This window comes from Rhea pennata, chromosome 1 (genome assembly GCF_028389875.1).
Source record: "Rhea pennata isolate bPtePen1 chromosome 1, bPtePen1.pri, whole genome shotgun sequence".
In the NCBI taxonomy this organism is placed as follows: domain Eukaryota; kingdom Metazoa; phylum Chordata; class Aves; order Rheiformes; family Rheidae; genus Rhea; species Rhea pennata.
In genome coordinates, this window is record NC_084663.1 from 11,110,673 (window position 1) to 11,132,574 (window position 21,902).

Below are 21,902 nucleotides of genomic sequence, written 5' to 3' on the forward strand. Positions count from 1 at the left end.
TGATCTGCTTGATCTTTCCTTTTCCTGTTGAAAGAGTTCTCAAAATAGGTTATGAGCAGATTTGGACCCTCCTTTCCCTCGCCGGCGTCCCAAATTGATGCAAATTGTCACAGCAACGTGAGAATTAGCAAGAGCCGAGCTCCTGGCTCTTGGTGTTGTGTCCTTAATATTTTGAATATGAATGTGTAGAAATGCCTGTAAGACTGAAGTTTGTTGTATTTCACTGTATGGTATGGGTCCTTGTTAAAGACATGCGTTAAACTCAGATTCATATTAATATCTTTCTCCTCATCCTAGGAAATGCGGTATTCTGCCCTCACTCCTTGTCTTTGTTTGAAAGTTACTATTTGACATACTATATAACTTGAAAATTCTTGAAAATATACTCCTAACTCTTTTGGTTCTAGATGCTTTTTTTTTTTTTTTCACTTCTTTTCACTTGTTACATCTGTGTCTATTTTTCCTGTTTTCTTATTATTTGAAATGATTATACATAAACATTAAAAAATGCAAACTCAACAGCTCTGATTTTAAAAATTCTGCTTATGTGGAATTGCTTATTCCACATTATTATTATACTTACTAATTCACGGATGATTATGGCCTTTGGATTTAAATATGGAAAGCTAAAGCAGCTGAAGTTTACTGCAGTTTAAATTATCTAAAAAGAGATTATATAAGGTGATTCGATTTCTTTGTTCATCTCATTCCAATTGTTTAAACCATTTTGTGCAACTTTACTGCCTTTCCTGTGGTTTTATGTAATCACCAAGCAAAGGAAATACCAGGAGACCTCCAGGGAACGTACGATTATAAAATGTGTTTCTGTTTGAACACCGTTCGTGCAACATAGAGAGAACTGCGATATTGATTAAAAAAAGTTTAGGTGAATCCTGAGTGAGTACTTCATAGCATGGAAGTAGGTAGACAAAAAAGCTTTACAGGAGCTGAATTTTACTGCGTTTATGAGGATCCCTTTGAGTCTGTTATTTTTTCCAAGGTATTTTGATTTTTACAAAGTGATTTTTAAGTTTTTGTTCATCTGCTTTAAAAGCTAGAGTAGTAAGTCTTGGCTCCTGGTTCTGTGATCTGCCCATTACACTAGCCTGGCGGTCTAGGGCACACGGAGGGAGCGCAGGAGCACCGCAGGACACGCGGAGTTTTGGAGACGGAGGGTGAAATCACTGCCCTCTGCGGGATTCACTCAGGCAGTGGGATTCAGCTGGCTGTCTTGGAAGCACGGCATTCTGGTGCCTTGCATTGCTATAGATTAGTGCTATAGATTAAATAAAGAAAAAATATTTTTTATTTTTATAAAGATATGCAAAAAGCTTTTATTTATAGCAAGAAATCTTTGCAGTGTCTTCAGGGAGGGAAGGAAAAGCTCTCTTGCAGACGCAGCTAGCTCTGAACTACATAACCTTTCTTGTACCCTACAGACTCCTTTCAAGTACGAGTTATATTAATATTCCCTGTACATAGCCTTGAAAATAATGCAAAAGCAATCTTAATTAATAGTCAAGGTACAATACCTATGGCGATGTCATGCTGTAGATGCACAGTTTCTGTTTCATTGCTACATTCTGTTTCCAAGAAGGCATAGTGCAGGCATGCAGGGAAAGCATGGGAGACCCATGTTCTGCTGGAGGGAGAAGAGACTTCTTCCTCAGGTAGCTGAATTTTAGAAAATATCCATCACCTTCAAATTTCTCACGTAGCAAACATCTCCAGGGAGAGCAGACAATGGCACAACCTTTGGCCAAAAGCAAAGAGAGAGAAAAAAAAAAATAAGGATTTCATTATTTTCAGTGTGCAAAACTCGTCCGGGAGGTGGCTGGAATATCGACAAGGAGCAGGGGCTGCCACCTCTCTGCGAGCTCAGGTGATGAAATGGACTTCAGCTCATCAGCATTTCTCTCACGTTTCCCACTTGCGCATTGTATTCCCCTCACACTCGGTGTGTCTTGGGTTGCTGTTGCCAGAGATGCGTTAGATAGATTGAACCAGTCTGCTCATTTCCCTGCCATTCATTAAACTTTCATTCATGTGAGGATTAGATTAGAATCCATTAGCCAAATCCACCATACCATTTTAATATTTATAAAAATGCCCTAAACATTAGAAAAAAAATCTTGTCTATGATAAATATGTGAATAAATATGTGAATATATATTTAATTTTATTTATTTTCCATTTTATGTGTGTATATATTCATGTAATAATTTTTCCCCATAGTTTATCTGCAAGCATTTAATATTCATGAATTAAAAATTAATAAGAAAAGCTGTTTTACTGCTAATTCTTGTGCTTCGTTAAGTTTGTATAAAGCTGTTGTTTGTGATTACTGAACTTCAGCTTAAAAGGACATTTTCTTTATTTGTAACACAGCATGGGTGTATCAGAATTAGATTGGAAGTGCCTTTCTGGTTGTCAGATCCAGTTCTTTAGCTAATCCATGTAATTCCTTTACTGAATTGATCAAACTCAGTCTTAAAAGCAGGGGAACATCTGGCCTCTTTGCTCCATTCTCCTATCAGAAGTTCACTCTAAGGCCTTCTGCTCTAAAAAAAGACCTCTCAATTTCATGTTCTATCTTATTCAGTATATATGTCGCAAAAAAAAATAATTGGAAGAATTTCATAATAGATGTTCTGTATAAAAATTAACTGGTGATAACATCAATTTCATAATTAATTGACTTTTCAGAACAGAAATTAATATAACGGGAATGAACAAAATAGTTAAAATACATTGCAGAAAGCATGAGTTGGCCTGTTTCCGGTTCATTTATGGCAGGTCAAAAATCTGTTTCTGTATGTTGCAGAATTTTCTTATTTCTAATATCTTTTTTCCATCTAACTTACCCCAGATACTGCTTAGGGTTTACTCATCTTGTAAGGTGCTCTAGTAACTAGAAAGTTATTGAAATGGTGAATCCTCACAGACTGAAAATAAATTTGAATAAATTATACCAGAAAAGATTTCTAGACAGTTTTTTGATTGCTTTAGTTTGTTATTGTTAACACCTAATAAGTATTTTTCTACAGAGAAGTCTTTACTGAAGATCAAGCATATCTCTATAGGTAGTTTAATTTGATATATCCTTTGAAATGCTAAAAACAAAATAAAGTGAGGAAAGAACAAAGATAACATATAATATAGCTATTATTATTTAAGTGGTTGTTTTGTTGATATTTAATCCCTGATATCTTCATTAAAAATACAACAAATTTTAAAAATGCAACTTCACCTATTTTTAAAGAAATTGTTTTAAATTAGAGGTCTGTAAAAATTAATAGTAAATGGTAAGAAATCAGGAAGTGTTATAATTGCAGAATCACGAATAGTTGGGTTGGAAGAGACGTCTGGAGATCATCTGGACCAAGCCCCTGCTCAAGCGGGGTCACCTAGAGCATAGTGTCCAGGACCATACCCAGACAGCTTTTGAATGTCTCCCAGGATGGAGACTCTACAATCTCTCTGGGCAACCTGTTTCAGTGTTTAACCACTCTCATGATAATTTTTTTTTTTTAATGTTGAAATGGAATTCCTTGTGTTCCAGTTTGTGCCCATTGCCTCTTGTCCTGTCACTGGGCACCACAAAGAGGAGTCTGGCCCCGTTCTCTCTCCAGCCTCCCATCAGATATTTATACACATTGATTAAATTCCTCTGAGCCTCCTCTTCTCCAGGCTGAACAGTCCCAGCTTTCGCAGCCTCTACTCAAATGAGAAGTACTCCAGTCCCTTCATCATCTTTGTAGCCCTTTGCTGGACTCACTCCAATATATCCATGGCTTTCCTGTAGTGGAGACCCCAGCACTGGACCCAGCAGTCCAGGTGTGACCTTACCAGGGCTGAGTAGAGGGTAGAGATCATCAAGACCTTCTGGCAACACTCTTTCTAATGCAGCCCAGGATATTGTTGGTCGTCTTTGCCATGAAGGTGCATTGCTGGCCCATGCTTAACTTGTCCACCAGGGCCCACACGTCCTTCTCCGCCAAGCTTCTTTCCAGCAGGCCAGCCATACTGATGCATGGCTATTCTTCTCTAAGTGCAGGACTTTTCAATTCCCTTTCTTGAGCTTCATGAGGTTCCTCTCTGCCCATCTCTCTTGCCTGGCAAGGTGCCTCTGAATGGCAGCACAGTCATCCAGTGCATCGGTTACCCCTCCCAGTCCAGTGACATCTGCGAACTTGCTGAAGGTGCATTTGGTCCAATCATCCAGCTTAGAAATGAAGTTGTTAAACAGTGTTGTACCCAGTATCATCCCCCATGGGACACCATTAATGGCTGGTTACTTAAATCATTCTTTTTTGCATTACTTAGGTTTTTATACTGTGGTTTGCTCCACAAAATCCTCCAAAAGTTCACTGAGCAACCTTACTCACATTTTCCATAGATTATCTGCCTCCTTACCCTCTTTTCTGAGAAAAAAAAATATATATATTGTGTAGTTGTTTTTGATGTTTAGAATACATGCTAGTTATGCTTTGATATTAGAGGAAGCAAGGTAAAAAGCACTGTCCATCCTTTACAATTTAGAAGATTCACAAATAACATAAGCAACAATAGGACACAATGTACTCATTAAGATCTTCTTTTCTATTTTATATGAGATAAATAACTTTTTTAAACTGTATCTTGAAGATTTTGTGACTCTACCTTTTATTAATTCTTTGCTGAGCTGTAATAGAAGCTTACTTCCATCTTCTATCCTTGACATTTTTATATTCATTTCCTTCTCCTGGGCATTTCTTATTTTAATGAGCTTTTATGGTACTATTCTAGCTATCAGCATGTGACAGCTAACCAGTCAGCATACATCAAATGACATTGCCAGTTAATTTACTTGATTTGACATAGAGACAACAGTATGTTAGATTTCAGTGACTTCTTCAGAGACTCTGGGACATAATGTCAGATATCTAATGGGAAATAAAGAATTTGTTCATTTAAAGAAATAAAGAGGAAAGTACATGGCATGTTATCATTTATGCTTTTAATTACTATTGTACAATATCTACTCTATAAAAGTGTATTTCAGCAGATGTTGAAATTATTTGGTTTTATTACGTTCGTGTATGTAAGAAATCAAATTATATGTAATATATATAGTATGTATATATATGTGTGTATGTGTGTGTGTATATATATATATATATATATACACACACACACATTTTTAACACCTATATATACACACATACACACTCTATTTCTTACACAGAATTGGCTGCATATTACCTGAAAAATCTAATTATTCAGTAATATTAAAGTTGATCATGGTAGGAAATACAAATGTTACTTTCAAGGTAAGGTTTTGCAACTGATTTGTATTTACAAGATCAAGCAAAGTATCACTTGATAGAATGACCTATCTGATTAGAAATCTCACTAAATTATGTAATAGTTATTTTGTGTTAAATTTGTGATGTGAAAGTTTTGGATGACCGTTTTGAGTTGAGTACTTTCCTGTGGTATTCTGTGGAAAGCCTAAGTGTCTAAATTCAGATTCTCAATTCCACTCAGAGGAACTGTTACCTAGGAGATAGTATTTAATTTGGAAGCACTTAATTCTTTCATTGGCTCTGGCCTTTTGCTTATGATAAACTTTGCATAAAATAGATGACTTAAACCATGCATCCAAATTTGAAGGGTTGAAGTGCAAACTGCTAAGAGAACTGTGCTTCAAAATGACTATATTTGGGAAATATCTAGAAAATATATATTTATGAGCCAGTACAAACATGTAATGAAAAATATTTTTGGGTTTTTGAAATTTATGGGAGACCCTTCGTTCTCAGTCCAACATGAGTACAATTTTCCAGTGACAGCTGAGGGTTTGTAACATTGTATTTAATTTAACATAAACTAGATGAAAAGTAAGCTTGAAAAATTGAGAAAAGCATACAAGTTGTAAAGAAGGCCACTTTGCACCTTTAGTACAGTATCTGTAATATCTGAAATTATGAGTACAGACAGAAACCTGTCAATGCATGCACATAAAAATAATGTTCTTTCAAATTTATGCTCCCTCTCTGCCCATTTAAATACCCTAATGTTGGACTGCAAATATATATTTCATTCATAAAAATAGCTAGGCGATGGTATCTTTAAAGAATTCAGTGAGTCAACTTTGTTAAACAGGTTATGAAGCTGTAATACTTTGCACACATAAGAGGCAGTTAATGGAGTGCAGAGGCAGGTCCCTCTGGTCTCCCTGGTGTGTGTGTAGCTGCTTCACCAGGGAACGGTAGCTGACATATTTTCAGCCATAGTAAATAGCTCCCAGGATTTTCAAATAAAGTTGCAGTCTGCCTTATAAGCAGGCCAGGGCCTATACATTGAATAAATCATCAGAAGTGTATTCTTCCATTTCTTCTAAAGAGAGAGCAATAGTACTCTCTCTGTTTTATTGATTGCATTTGCAGGGGAAAATTGAATCTGTTCCTTGTCAAGGCCCCTGAATCTCATGTCATAAAGAACAGAGGAAAAGAAAAAGATGGATGGAGTTCAGTGGGATTAGCCAGAAAGAATCATGTTGCCTTTTGTGCCACGATGAATTTCATTTTTTCATCTTACCCATGTCAAGTGAAAGGCAGCAGTTGAAGTACTTTGAAGAAGCAATCTTCAAAGACTCCTTTTAGCAGAATTGGAAATAAGCTTATTGGAGAGTTGTCTCAAACTAGATTTTCTGCCAATTATCAGTCAAAAGCTCTTTCCTGTGCAGAGGTTAACTCCAAAGGAAAGATAAGTGTTTCTAGAATATACAACATCTCAGCAAGTGTGGCAAGAATGCCTCTAAACACTTCTGTTTTAGTAAGATCCATTTTTTAAATAGCAGGAGAAATATGTGAAATTCTCACTTATCACGTGAAGCCAATAGAAATTCATGTCTGCAAATTAGGATATGCTAAGAGGTGGTATGTTCGTCACTATGAACTAGTCAAAGTAGCACTGCATTGATTTTAAGGTGCGTATTAAGAACCATGACATCTTAGGAGGAACTACTTAAAAATTGTGTTATTGCTATTTGCGATATTTTTACTTGCTTTTGTTCAGGTGGCAAGTTTTGAATCTAACACTGTAGGCTTTAATCCAGAATCAGCAGATACTGATTTGAAATTTCCTATTAACAGAGATACTGCATTCAAAAAAGTAGAGAAACTGATTTTTACAGTGTGTGTTCTTTCGTGGAAGCAGAGAGGCAATAAATGCTGCAGATAAAGATGTGGGGAAATAAATGATTAATGCTAAAATTTCTAACAACTGTTACCTCATTTACTATCCACTAGATTAGTTAACACAAATTGAATATACTCTATATGCAAGTAGTTAATGACAAAAAATAAAAAAAAAACTAACCAAAAAGTAAGCAAGCTCCAACTGCAAATAGCAAAGTGCTCCAGAAAATAATTGCTTTAATGATCATGCAATGAGATATTTACCTAGCAGTCCCATCAAATAAACTGTGTGTTTGTTCCAAGTATGGGGCAAATTATTTTTGTCAAGATGAGCAAATTAATTAAGAAGAGGCTGATATATGTTGAAGCTTACAATTATGCTGTTAAAATTTGTTTCTGAAATGGGACTGAGGCACTTAACTATTAATTTCAGGAGTTCAGGAAGATGTGTTTTTTAGTATGTGGGAACAGATATGCTGTTGTATCTTATGCTGAATTGCACATTTTTTTTTTAGTCATTCAGTCTTGACACAATATTTTTTCCCATCTGTAAGTCTTTGGGGTTTTTTAGGATGTTTATCTTTTTTAAAAAGTCTCTGAGAGAAATTTGGAGAGAGAAAGGAAGAGGAGAAGGGAGGGAAGAACTAGGACATAAATAAGAAAATAAAACTCTTGAAGCTGGGGCATCACTTCTCCAAAAATATTACAAACAGAATGTAGAGAGACTGATTTCTTTATAATCTCAACAATTCTAACAAAGTGTTGAAATTATCTCCTTAGTTCCTCATTTTTCATATGTGTGTGTGAGATACATATATTTGGACTGTATTACAAAGACACCCTTTTCAACAGTATTTGTAAATGTATAGTAATAGGTTTGATATATCTTAATATTGAATATAATTTATTCATTTGTAGGCCTTATTGTCTGAAGGAAATACTCTCTATTGAAATATTGCATTCCATTTTATATCAGAGGAGGCAGTCTCAGGGGATGCATAGCCAGGGGTTTAGAAAAGCAATTATGAGAATGATTAAATTAAAATATGTTTTTTTCTATATGTTTTTTAAATATTTTGCTGAATCATTGGTTTGAGCAACATGGTAGAGTCACTACTGTGCTTGGGACTAGGGATTCCCATCCTCCAAGTTTCAGTTCTGTGGCTTAGCTGAAGACTACTTTTTCTATCCCACATTGCATAGAATGGTATTTTTGAGATGTGAGGGGCTGCATCCAAGTCAGGTCACAAGGCCAGATAAATGCATTTGTTTATGTTTTGGTGGGGCTCAGGAATCCACGGAGGACCCCAAAACCCAAATGTTTTGTTAGTGGGAAAAGCTTTGAGAACTGTTGTCTCTTGGGTGCTTTTGATGTCCTAAGCTCCAGTGTCCTAAAATTTCATTAGGAGCCATAGGCTTGCACTTGCATTGGGCCAAGCACTCCATAAATCAGGTGAGGAAACTGTGACATGAAGTAAACAAAACATGAAAAGAAACTGTTGTCTCAGTAAGTGAATGACAAAGCTTCTAATAACTTCACAGAGCCACTTTGGGAAGTAAAATCTGAAACAAAGTCAAATTTCAAAGAATCTAGAAAGATGGTATACAATGTTTAATTACCCAGTAGATCAAATTGGTTCTAAAAGATAAAATAGAAGAGTAACCATTTTAAAATGATAATTTTGAAATGATAAAGTTCTTATGGTGGCTAAGGGAGGTATTCCTCTTTCTCAAGTAAACATATATATTTTTATAAATGCCTACTTGACAGAGAAACAGGTGTATAGTACAAGCTTATTGGTTACCGGAAGTCTCAAGAGTTGGAAATTGAATGTGATATTTCCATATAAAGCTGTATCTTGAGAGAGTAATATTCTCTTAAAACTTCTTTGAAAAACAGATAAACCTTTCTCCAAAACATCTGGTGTAGCAATTTTCTCCTTAACCTTTAAAAACAAACCTATAAAATTTAATGGTACCATCTCATTTCTCTAGTACCTACAACAACTGTACTCTGGAAATTGGCTGTCAAATGTTAACTTTTAACTTGTCCTTATTTTTATTGTTTCTGTTTTTTCACAAATAATGAATAATGAGCTAGAAAAGAGACCTGGATACAGAATTTTGTACCCTGATGCCACTGACCTGCCTTCAGCTTGAACTGTTTTTATTTCAGCATGATTCGTCTATTTGCAGAGAACTGAAACTTCTTGCATGCAATACTAAACAGTGTCTAAATTACAGCCTTGTTTTTTTTAGGATTTTTGTCTACATTTTAAGTTGTTTTCATTTTTTTCCCCTCTAGCTCTCATTCCACTGTCACTGATCGCTGTATCACTATTAATCTAGGTGTTTCAGAAGTGTTACTTATAAGACTGTTGGGCAACACAAAGGAAAGAATTAGTGACCCAACCAACAAAAGAAAAAACTCTTGCTTTTTCTAATTAACTGAATGCCAGCTGTTGCCTGACATGAATAAGATAATCATTGAGAAAAGCATGACTAGCTGTACCATAATAAAATTTCATATTTTTTTCAATTGATTATTACTGTGGCAGTGTTCATTGGCTGTAAAGTCTCCCATTACATCTTTTTCACAAGCACATAGGGCATGTTAAAATGTATTTTTACATAGTTAACACAAGCATCAGCTGTCAATATAAATTTCTGCGTAACTGACCACTTAGTGTTTCAGTGACCATGCTTATGAATGTCCTTGTATACCAAGTTCATTGGGAAGCTGACCCAGCTCATAAATATTAATGTTCGCTCTACTGGTCATTCTGTAAGTGATCGCATATATAAACATGAAGATCTTGTCGGCATGCAGTAATGTGTGCTATTGTCCATGGTTGGCCCACCTAAATTTTACCATTCTGATACTCTTTCTTGCCTTTTCCCTTTACAACATCCCCTTACAACATCTGTTCTGAACAGAAAAACTTTGTTAGCTTTTCTAAAAGACTCATCTACTTTTGTTGGCATCATTCTAGTATTTCTTCTTGCAGTGTGGTATGACTAATAGAAATATCACCTTTATATACTTATATTTAATTTTCTATGACTGGGATGTACAACTTGAATGACATCTCAGAAAAAAAATTTATCGAAGATACTGAATATGCAAATAAACGAACAGTTACAGAATGTAAATAATGCATGGGGAAGAAGAGTCTGTAAGGAACTTAAAATTGTCAAGAAAGACGAGTGTGTTTCCTTAAATCTTTGTTGATTCATTAAACAAAATGTTACGACTTTCTACAAAAATTTAGTTTCTTCTTTGTAGTCATTGTTACTTGTCTGAAGATGTAACTGAGTAACATCAAATATATTTCTTCTTTGACAGCAACAATAGTGTTAAATGAACTCAACTGGACAGCGGCACTGGATGATGTATTCAAGCGGAACAGAGAAGAAGACCCTACCTTACTATGGCAGGTTTTTGGTAGTGCAACTGGCCTCGCCAGGTATTATCCAGGTAACTGAAGTCTTCTAAAAAACTGTCCTATGGTACCAAAATTCAGTACACGTTTCCTTAAAAAAAATTATGAATACTTTACAAGCAATAAAAGATAACCAAAGATAACTTTCTCCTATAGCTGGCCTTCGCACATACGAGAAATAACTCAAAATCTATGAAGTTATTCTGGTACAAATGGAGAAAAACTGGATATAGAGTATATAGCTAGGTGCATCTTTTGCAGTAGGAGGAACAGTGGATAATGTTCTTTGAAAAGCTAAATATTTACGTATTGTTATGTAAAGAAGCACATGAATATTTTCCAGTGAGGGTTTTTCTTTTTCCTTTTTTTTTTTTTTTTTTTGACCTGTCTAGTTTTAAAAATAGCATATCAGTAACTAAATGGACAGTCTTGGGGTTAAAATCAGTGAAAATACAACTGCACAATGCTTTGTGTATGTCCTGCAGAATCCACAATCTCTGCCAATTATGATTTTACCATTAGAGCTAAAGTCAATAAATACAACTTGATTATTTCAACCAGCATCTGTTCCACCTGTCAAAGCATCCCATTACTGAATCACAGCAATTAATTTAAATAGGGGTATATTTTAATGAATTTAGGCCATCCATAGCCTGAATTAATATATTTGACAAGCACCACCAAATGCAAGGCTTGTTTGACGACAGGCATACTGCCTCCACTACTGCTGTTCTCGATAAGTGATGTTGTTACCAGTGACAGAGTAGTGTGGCCACTAGCCACATGCTAATTGTGTGCACTGCCTTCTGTCTGAGGAAGAACTTGTGATTCTTTCTCTTCTGTTTATAAATTTCTGGTGTTTCTTAGGGTGAAGAAGATTATTTTTAAAACTGTTAACCATATCATTAGCACAGTTGCTAACACTGGCAGAGAAGCTGCCTTAGACTGGTTGGTAGGAAGAAATACTTCATAGTACTTGGATCTTGTTTGTGTTGTCAGTTAGAGGCTGATGAAATAAGTACAGTGAGATGTTGCATAAAAATAATATTGAAAATACTATTTCTTTATTTCAAATGTTTCTGTTTCAATGTTTGTGAGATCTGTTAGTACTATGTTTGAAGTCACTGTTTATCACTTACTGTATAGTGATTTTTTCAAGTGCTGGGAAAGAAGAATTTCTAATACATTTTTGTGACAAAATATAAAATTCATTTCCACACCATATTACCAGGGTCCTCAAATTTTTTTAAAAAAGAACCCTTCTCTGAAATAAAAGATATGTGAGGCACATAATGTAGGTTTGGATACTTCCTGCTATTCTAGCAGTACTCACCCACGTGGACCCACGAAATAGTCTTACAGCCACATTGTGAAGACCTAGATATAGTGACAGAGAAGTGAGTATTTGAGAAATACATTTGACAAAAAGATCTATCATGTTTACAAGGCACTGAAATGGGATTTCAGAGATAGGGTCATCAAAATTACTCCTGCGCAACGTTTTCCCATTGAAAGAAATTGGAGACTGTTGGAGACTGTTACGAAACTTCCCGCTTCCTTCGAGGACGTTGCAGATGGGCGTAGTGCTGTGTGTCATTTAGCCAGCGGTCACTGTTACTGTGTTTAACCAGTAAAGTATGATTCCTTGGTATATCCTAACTGGGTAATTCCCTGACTCTTAAATTTTGCCCCCACCCCCCCACCCCCAAGAGTAATGTGGAGCAGTCTGATGGTGATCTTAAGTTGTTTGTCTATTTTTCCATGCCTCTTTTCCTTCTTGCTTCCTGTTTATAGCTTAAATTAGTAAGGCTTTGATTAAGTCTTTGTGCACATTTTTCTATCTTTTTCTTACTTTACTGAGACCTATCTGACACTCACAGATGTTCTGAAAATGAAATCAAGTTTCATATAGTCGAATGAATACTTTTCATATTTACTTTTTGAAAGTGATTGTATTATATTGTAAAAATTTACTTCATTGCATTGGCCTTAGGTAAGCCTGCTGCAAAAGGATGATTTTCTCCATAGTGATGATATTTGTGAAGGATTTGGACTTATCAAAAATCAAAAGTAAAATAAAGCTGTTTGAATTATTAGCTGCAATATATCTACTGTCTTGTCTCTCCGGAAAATCGATATTTAGGTACCTCTGAGCTATAGAAGATGTCTTCAATCACAGGGTTCTTGAACTAATGTTTTTATCTGATAATATCCCACTTCCTTGAGTAATGGGATGGTATATCACTTCTGTCCTAATAGGCTCTTAGGCTGTCCTTATCACCATGGTAACCAATAGCATTAAGGGATCACTCTGTGAGTGACTCCGTGGGTGGAAAGTATGTGTGAAATATTAGATTATTTTTCTATTACATGTATCCTGTTGTTTCCTAGGTGCATGCTGTTGTAGTCACTTAGGCACTCTGGCATCTAGCAGCACAGATAGGATGTTTTATAATTTTTAGCAATGCTTTGTCCAACTCTTAGGTGTATTTATACTCCCTTCTCTATAATACAGGGACAGGACAGATACCCGACTACAACCAGGTCGAGACACAGTATTTACAGCAATCCCTTTTTCTCAGACTTTTTTCTTTATAGGCTACAGCAAGTTGTATTAGACTTAAACTGTATATTAAATAGATGCAGTATAATGAGAATAGGAAGCATTTTATCTATTCCTCTTGCATGGAATGGATAAAATCAGGATTTATTTGTTTATTAGTATCAGAAAGAGGAAGTGACAGAAACAAAATTTTTACTTCCTCTATTGTTATAATGTAATTAGTCCATCAAATATTTGCTATGCCAAATGTTATTTTTGTTTAGGAGAAAGTCCCATTCTATGTGAAATGCTATTTGGAGACTTTTTGGTGTTTCTTTTCTTTTCTTTTCTTTATTTATTTATTTTTATTTTTTTGAGAAGAAGAATATATGTTGTATAGATAAGCCAGAATTTGAAAGATACATATGTAGATAGATGGCTACAGATATATAAGAAATTTATAATAATTCATTAATAATTATGTGCTTCATTTCTTTATTAACTATTTTTCCCTAAAAGATACTAAGCACAGCTTTCATTCTGAGATATCAAGATAGAAATGGCAGAGAAGAACCCACCATGCAGGATACTTCCATGGGCCTTAAGCCTTATTTTTCAGTTAGAGCCTTAATCAGCTTGATAGACTCACCTTATATTAAGATTTTCTTTCATCTAATTGCTTAACAAAGTGTGTCTTGAGTAAAAAAATTTCATAGATCAGTGAGAACACTTAATGTCAGCACTGCTTTTAGTTTCAACAGCAACATACTTGTGAAGAGAAATGTTCCTTTCTATTTTTCCTCTGTTAGCATTATCGCATCATTCCCTGAGAATCATTGACTTCATCCTCATAGTGGATAGTTACAAAATATTCCAAGAACATTTTATGTGAGGTTCTGATGCATAGATTTTCCACTGTTAATGAAAAAAACACTTTTTTTTTTTTTTTTTGCATAGTTTTTATCCTTGTGGTGATAGACTGATGGTGGTTGACTGTAGAGCATTGACCATTACTTTAATAAATCTTGATTATTGTGCTGGCTGGAGAATTGTATTAGGGAACATTAAACAATGTGGACATACATAGTATATGGGACCTGTGGGGATGCACCCATGACTGCTGGGGGAGCTGGCACATGTCAGTTACTAATGACCTGGATGCTAGCACCAAGTACACTCTCAGCAAGTTTGAAGATGATACCATACTTGAAGTAGTGACTGATACATCAGATTCAGAGAGACCCAAACAGGCTGGAGAAATGGACCAACAGGAACCTCATGATGTTCAGCAAAGGGAAATGCCAAGTCCTGCACCTGGAGAGGAGTAATGCACCAATACAGGCTGGAGCCTTACCAACTGGAGAGCAGGTTTGCAGAAAAGGACGTGGAGATCCTGATGACTCTCCAAGTTGACCGTGCTTGAGCTAGCAATGTGCCATTGTGGTAAAGGCCCACAGTGTCCTTGACTGCACTAGGCAGAGTGTTGCCAGCAATTCAAGGGAGGTGGTCCTTCCCCTCTGCTCAGCCCTGGCGAGATAACATCTGGAGTGCTGTGTCCAGTTTTGGGCTCCACTGTACAAGAAACACATAGATATACTGGGATGAATCCAGTGAAGGACCACAAAGATGATGAAGGAACTGAAGCATCTCTCATGTGAGGAGAGGTTAAAAGAGATGGGATTCTCCATCCTGGAGATAAGAAGATTCAGTAGGATCTTATCAATGTGTATAAATATCTAAAAGGGGTAGGGAAAAAAGAGGATGGAGCCAGATTCTTAGTTACCACAAACTGAAATACAAGAAATTCCATTTAAAAAGAAGAGAAAGCTTCTTTGTGTGTGAAAACACTGAAATAAGATTACCCATAAAGAGGCTATGAAATCTCCATCCTTGAAGATGTTCAAACCCTGACTGGACACAGTCCTAAGCAGTCTGCTGTAGCTGGCTTTGCTTTGAGTGGGGCAATCTGGCAAGACGATCCCCTCCAAACACCGCTGCAGATGTGTCATTGAACATCCCTAAATCACTTTGTTCTAAACTGTGAAAGAGTGTTTCCTGAAGGCAGCCCCTGGCCAGTTCACCCATTTTGTGTGTAATCCAGCAATCATTTTCACCTAACAGTATCAAATGTGATGGTTAGGTTATGTTCTGTGAAATAACCACTATGGCTCCTTTCTTTTCCCTTATGTTATTTAGGCGTTGTTAGTACACCCATTTACTTGTATGTTTTTCTTTGTGGGCAACATAGAGAAAATTGTCTGCAGATTGCTGTGGTTTTGCATTCTCCATTTTAGGATAATTTAAAATGTATCTACTTTAAATTTCTTTGTATATCCATAACTCTTTTCCATTTCTGTCACAGGAACCATTCTTAGTAGAATATATAGCCTTTAATAATTTCAAGAACAGCAGAAATTTTTTCTTAACCGATGTCTGATACCTATCTCTGCTTTTCATCCTGAGTAAAGCAGCAACATGCAGATAGCACAACAGGCTCATAGTGCTCCTGCTGTGGGGACCTTGGCTTTGATCTCTTGCAATTGCAATCTGTAATTGTGTTCACAAAATGTTTAGGTTTTTTTGCAATGTCTCAAGAGGAAATAAGCATTTGAATATACTGCTTGAAGAGAGTGCACAAGGGGCCAGGACTTCCAGGCCACAGTGGAGGACATAACCAATTAATCGATTAGCCTGAACACAGGTACCCCCACAGAGATGATACCGTTCTTCTTCCTATTTTGTAGAATAACTGTCAGTTCAGATATAAGTGTAGTGAGTGCATGTTTTAGCGGAAGTTGCATTTTTTTAAAAAAATTATTTATTATTTTCTTTAATGTAATGGCTATCTTTATGGATGGAAAAATATCTTGAATGGATGGAAAAGAGAAGGTTGAAGTAGTTACATATATTGAGACCTCATGGTGCATCCCTGCCATGCATCAGCCTGATAAGCCTGTACTGAGGAGGCAGCTCTGAGGGCAAGCCAGGAGGTCCAACCCAGAGGTCAGGGCCAGCAGAGCACAAGGTTCAGCCATACAAGCATAGAGCATAGCTCAGGCAAGGAGCAAGGACCTGCAGCTCCCAAGCTAGGGGCAGAAGCCTCCATGAGGTTTCTCACAGTTTTTTTCCCCTTTCCTCTCCCCACAGCTGTCTGAGTCAGGTTACACGTCTGAGCCCTGTAAACCTGGCCTTGAACGTAGTCACCAGACCCCTGGGAGGCTGCAGAGCCTGCTGCTGCACGCAGGGATCTGACACTTCGTGTTCAAGGAACAGACTGATTCCATAATCAGCAGAAACAAGCAGATTTGTGTGGGACTACAGTTTATTCCTCAGTCTCTTATGTTTTCCTCTCATTATTACCCTCTTAGACTGGGAAATATTTGCTGCTATAAAGAAGTGACAGACAACTACGACAGACAACTTCCTTCTCCACAGTAACTAATTGCATTGGCTGGCTTATTGAAGGAAGACTCTATACATTTTTTTGTCCTTTTCATCCACTTGTGCGGAGAGCAATGGCTGTTGTTTGCAGTCTATCTGAAAATTGATATTTCTGATCTAATGAAATTAGCCTGAAATCCTTATGATTCTGCATAATGGCAATGTTCTCTTCAAGTCACAGCTGACCACTTCTTCTGTCATTAAACATGTAGCCACTACTAATTTATTTAAAAATGTGAAGTGTTGCAAGTTCAATATAAAATTTACAGTACCTCAGAGGTTATGTTAGATATTTTCTGAAGATTTCATCCGAAAGTTACGGTATCAAATAATTCAGCAGCAACATTCCTGCTAAAATATGTGAAGTTAGCAGACTGACTGGTGAGATTGTCAAACCATTAAAATCAAAAGGCTCAAACGTTTTAAGTGATTTTTTCACAGCCAAATGTAATGGCTTGGTCTAACAAGCGTATCATTTTCAAAACTGTTTTTGCTCGTAAGCTTAGCCTTGTAGACAACATGCACAGCATCCTTTGTGACCAATATTGTGTTAAATAGAATATTTTCATGAAACCACATGGGAGAGATTTGTGTTTTTAATTTTCTGTTTGAAAGTTTATCTTCAATATCAAGAAGATCCAATGCTGTAGGTGAAATCAGAGTCAGTAAATTAAGTTCAAGCAGCACTGAAATCTGGTAAAGAAATGGCAAAAAAATATGAGTAGTTCTGAATATCCATGTGGCAGAATGTAACTAAAATCAGGAAAAAAAGATAATTTGTTTACATCAACAAGTTTAAGGTGAACTTGTTGAGACCAGACCCAGACATAAAGGAATGTAGTGAATGTGCATTGCCCTCTCTTAGATGTGATATTGCTTGGTGTGTGGTCCTGTCCCACTTGCAGCCACGGGGACCCTGAGGTCATTGTCCTGCACTACTGTCCAGTGTGGGCTCGGTGGTCCAGTTGAGTCATTTCCAACAACAAGGATATCTCATTTTACATGGTGGTATTTTGGAGAACAAGTTATAGGATGCTTATTTTCCTGTCTTTATCAAGCAATCACAATAAACTCTTCTGAACATCTCCCACACACCCCTTGTTCAATAGGACCCCACCTGTTTCTTAACGTTCAGTTTATAAGCAGAATTTTAGCTGAGTTATCTGTAGAAGGCAGTTTAGTCTGGGACACTTTTATAACTTCTTTTCTTTCCATTTTGTGGTTATCTGAGGGCTCCGTTTCCTTGAATGTATTTGCTCAATTTGTTCAGTTCTGGTGTCTTTATGAAAACGGCAGAGGAGGCACGTGAAGCCTTGAGGATGGACAAGGCAATAGACCTCCTGCTTTGCTTGGAGCTGGGCAATCCTGAGAGGCAACCCTGGGATAATAGATATCTTTTTTGGTCACAGCTATTGTTTTCCAGATGTAAGATTCATTCGATCAAATGAGATGGCTCAATTTTAGCCATTAAAAATCAAGGTGTGCCTGGGCTCTCTTTAGGCACCAAAGGAATATTGTTATCCTCAGATGATGTGATCGTCCAGGTAGGCACCTGCCTAAAATAGATGAAACAGATGAATACTCTGGAAGGGTATATTGCACGCATCAGATGTGGACTATCTAATACAGAATACCTAGTGCAGGTTAACTTTTTAAAAGGTAAATTTAACTGAGAATAATCCCTAATATAGTTCAGAGTTTGTTTTTCTTTTATAAGGTTGTTTCCAAAGTGATTTTCCTTAGAAGGCAGGAGCTCTCTTTTTTCTTTTCTTTTAATCTTGAATTAGTTTGCCACAAACAGGAAATGGTGGGTTTAAGCCCACCTTCTTTTCCTCCTGTAATCAGTTCCTTGGGGGCTGGAGCATGTAGACAGAAAGATGCTTCTGTGTATTCAGACTATAGATTAAATTTATGATTAACCAGAGAGCTGTGGACAACTTTGTTACCAAAATAAATAAAATGAAAATAAGTGAGTTTAGTTAAAACATTTTAATATAGTTTGACAGATGCTAAATTACTTATATTTTGTGAGGCATCCATCTGGCTAATTTTAATGCTAGGTTTTAGAAAGCAGCTATTTGAAAGAACAATTTATGATCAAATTTTTGGCAGACTACTTGGAGGTATAGGTGCAAACCAGCCCGTTCCTCTTTTAATCTTGAAATCCTTCTTAAAATTATAGAATTAATGGGGATTAACATTGTTAATCAATTCTTCATTATATCCCTGCAATGGAAAGCGCATTACTTTCACTTTAGTAATTACTAATTAAACAGATTTAGAAAACACTTTGTATTTTTTTGCTAGAGATCATATTGATCACTTTCTCACCTCTCTATTTATTTATTTTAATCTGCAAGGATAAGATCCTTAATAAAGGATATATTTTGTTTTGGTCTGCAGACAGCCTAACCAGTTCATTTATTTGTAGCTAAATATGATATAGAATCTTTCCAGACATAGCAATAAATAAGCTTAATAAAACTTAGCTGCAAAGACTTGCTGGAGTAGAAAATCACATTCTTGATTTAGATTAATGTGTAGTATGAAGCGCTATTTGGTCAGCAACACTGGATCTATTCTTCAGGGAAAATATGAAATAATATCTGCCACAAGGTAATATTAGAAGGGGTTTTCCAGAAATGAGTAGTCTCAGATTGCAGTTAGTAGGTTTTATTTAGCAATAACATTAGTATGATGATATATGAGTAGATTCAGGATCCTTTAAGGAGAGTTGCTGATCGTAGTTGCAATGTGAGGATATTTGCAGTATTAGGAGAGCATTATGTCTGCTGCTGCGTGCGGAGGATGGCGATGTGCCATGCCGGGTCAAGATCAGAAATGCTGAGCCAAATGCTAACAAAAATAAAACTGAAAAGAAGTGCTGTCCTGTCCCAAATGTTCCAGATCCTTGAATCTTCACACTTCCTCTGGGGATGTAACAAGGGGCTGTGGGAACTTAAACTTATGCCTCGCGCTCCCCAGGCAATGCCTCTGGGACTCCCACTCTCACCGGCTGCAGCACACCTCTATCTATAACTTCTCTCTAGTTTCTTTGGATAGGAAAAATTGGCCTCCAGTCTCCAGCTCCATGGCCTTATCCTGTCTCGTAATCCCAATGGACATATGTGTCCTCATCATTTGACCATACCCATGTTAGAGAAGGAAGCTGAGGCAGGAAGGGTGACCGGAATAGATAGAGGAGAGCTTTGTTTTAATTCAGCCCTGGTTCACAGAGGAAAGCCAGTAAAAAGTGAAGCACTGCAATATCAGCTTCCTTGGTGAATGTTAGGAGCTTTTCACTCATGAGGAAAGACAGTATATTCTTGCCAGTAAGTTTCTAAAGAGATTGAATTTTTACCAGACTTTCAGGTGAACTAGATATGAAGCACCATTTCAAGATGTGGGTGATCCTGTTGTTTATGGAGATACAACTCTATTTATGTGAAGAGTATTGAATTAAAATAGCGAGATAGTTGTAGAATTTTGGTCCTTAGCTAGACAGATAGATACTGAAGAAGACTGCAGTTTTGGAACTAGATGCTGCCTAGTAGACTTAATTCTTACTTTAAGCACATATGACTTAATCATGTATAGAGATCTGTCTTAAGGTCACCTGCCTCCTCATCTCTACAGGTATGTCTGTATTAGCAAACAGAACAAGCCAGAGTTTTATTAGTATTAGCATTCTTCCAGACAGCCCTATGCTAGGATTGAGAGGTCAGCACATGCTAGCAGCCTTTCCCTATAGGCAGCACTGCACCAGTTTTGGTTTCTTCCATCCTCCATCATCCTCCTATGCTACTGCAGCAGGCTTCAAGTAGCCCTTGATGCTCTTAGGTGTTATGGCAGGACATCTGACGTATACATATCTTTCATCCTGTAAACACCCCCTGATGGGCTACAATGCAACCTTAACCTTGTTTCAGATATTTTGAACTGAAAAATTGAAAAATACATTATATTTAGCTACAAAAAAAATGGAAAAGAAAAATACAGCTCCTCTCTTTGAGGAGACTCAAAGCCAACTGTTTTGTAATGTGGACATGAGATTAGCTCCCATCCTTACTTTATTTATTGGTATAGACTTCTTCGTTCCTTAACTACATGTCTAACCATTTTTTTAGCTATGCTCTTCACCATTTTTCTCAAGTTTACAACTCTTAAGGCTTATTTAAGTGCTTACCTACCTGTATTATTGAGCCTAGTCCTATTTGGTAGTGGTACCTCACTTGTATATATCACTCTGTTCTGATGTTTCTCAGGAGATCTCAAAGCATGTTATAAAAGTAATAAAAATATTATTGTCCTTATTATTTAGGCAAATAAAGAAACAGCAGTAGAGAAATAAAATGACTTCTTCGCTGAGACACTGCAGCATAGGGATTCTAGCCTGAAATATAAATAGATAGTGAGTTTTTTAAAACACAATGTTTTTGAAGACTCAGATTATATTCATTAAGTCATATTTAAACTCACAAAACTGTTTATATATTTAAGTGTATAAAGAGTACGTGTGTTAGTCTTCTCAGGATCTTTGTAATACAGGGGACAGAGACATGATCAGAATTATTGCATTCTGTTCCTTTTTTTATTGTAGGCTAGCCTTGATTTCAGCCTTACTTTATCTATCTAATAATGTAATATCATGGGTACATTCACATTTACATTCTGTACATTCCTCATACTAGTACTTTACTAGGATATTTGGCTCCTCCTATATAGTTAGGTTACTAGATGCTAAATGGAAAGGTACAGGTAAGGAAAAGAGAACACTGAAGTTGATTATCCAGAAGAATACTTTTGCCGATAAAGTCTTCCGAAATCCTTTGATTAAATATAGATAGAGAGGAGCTAGTATCATCTCATTCTCTTAATCAAAAAAAAAAAAAAAAAAAAAAAAAAGAAAAAGAAAAAAAAGAAAGAAAAAAGAAAGAAAAAAGAAAAATCTTAAACATCTTTCCAGATGTCATCAAAGCAAGTTTCACTCAACTGCTGGAGCATTCCCTGCTTAGACAAACTAATAATGGAACAGATTTAAAAATCAATTTCTAATAAAATAAAATGGTGTCTCTCCAAATGAAGGACCTACTGTGCGCAACTACTCTTGTGTTAACTGTTAATGCCAAGCAATAGTACTGCTGCCATGATACTGAATTCTCCAAAGAAGGTCATTACTGAAGCAGATAAGAAAGTCTAAAAAATCCATACAAAATGGATCAAAAGCTTTGAAAAACTAAGAACTTCACTTTTTTTCAAAAAGGTTCTCTGATTATTTTCATAGCTGATAGT

At 36.4% G+C, this 21,902-nt stretch overlaps 1 protein-coding gene across 3 annotated transcripts in view; it reads left to right on the forward strand.

Annotated features, from left to right (window-relative positions):
* CACNA2D1 (calcium voltage-gated channel auxiliary subunit alpha2delta 1) overlaps positions 1-21,902 on the forward strand; it is a 390,747-nt gene that overhangs the window by 258,591 nt on the left and 110,254 nt on the right. For all 3 annotated transcript variants that reach the window (XR_009959084.1, XM_062581330.1, XM_062581317.1), the window contains exon 7: positions 10,531-10,662. Coding sequence is in view for 2 of the 3 variants with exons in the window: in XM_062581330.1 (XP_062437314.1) it covers positions 10,531-10,662 (132 nt within the window). In the remaining variant the exon portion in view is untranslated. The remainder of the gene's footprint in view (positions 1-10,530; positions 10,663-21,902) is intronic.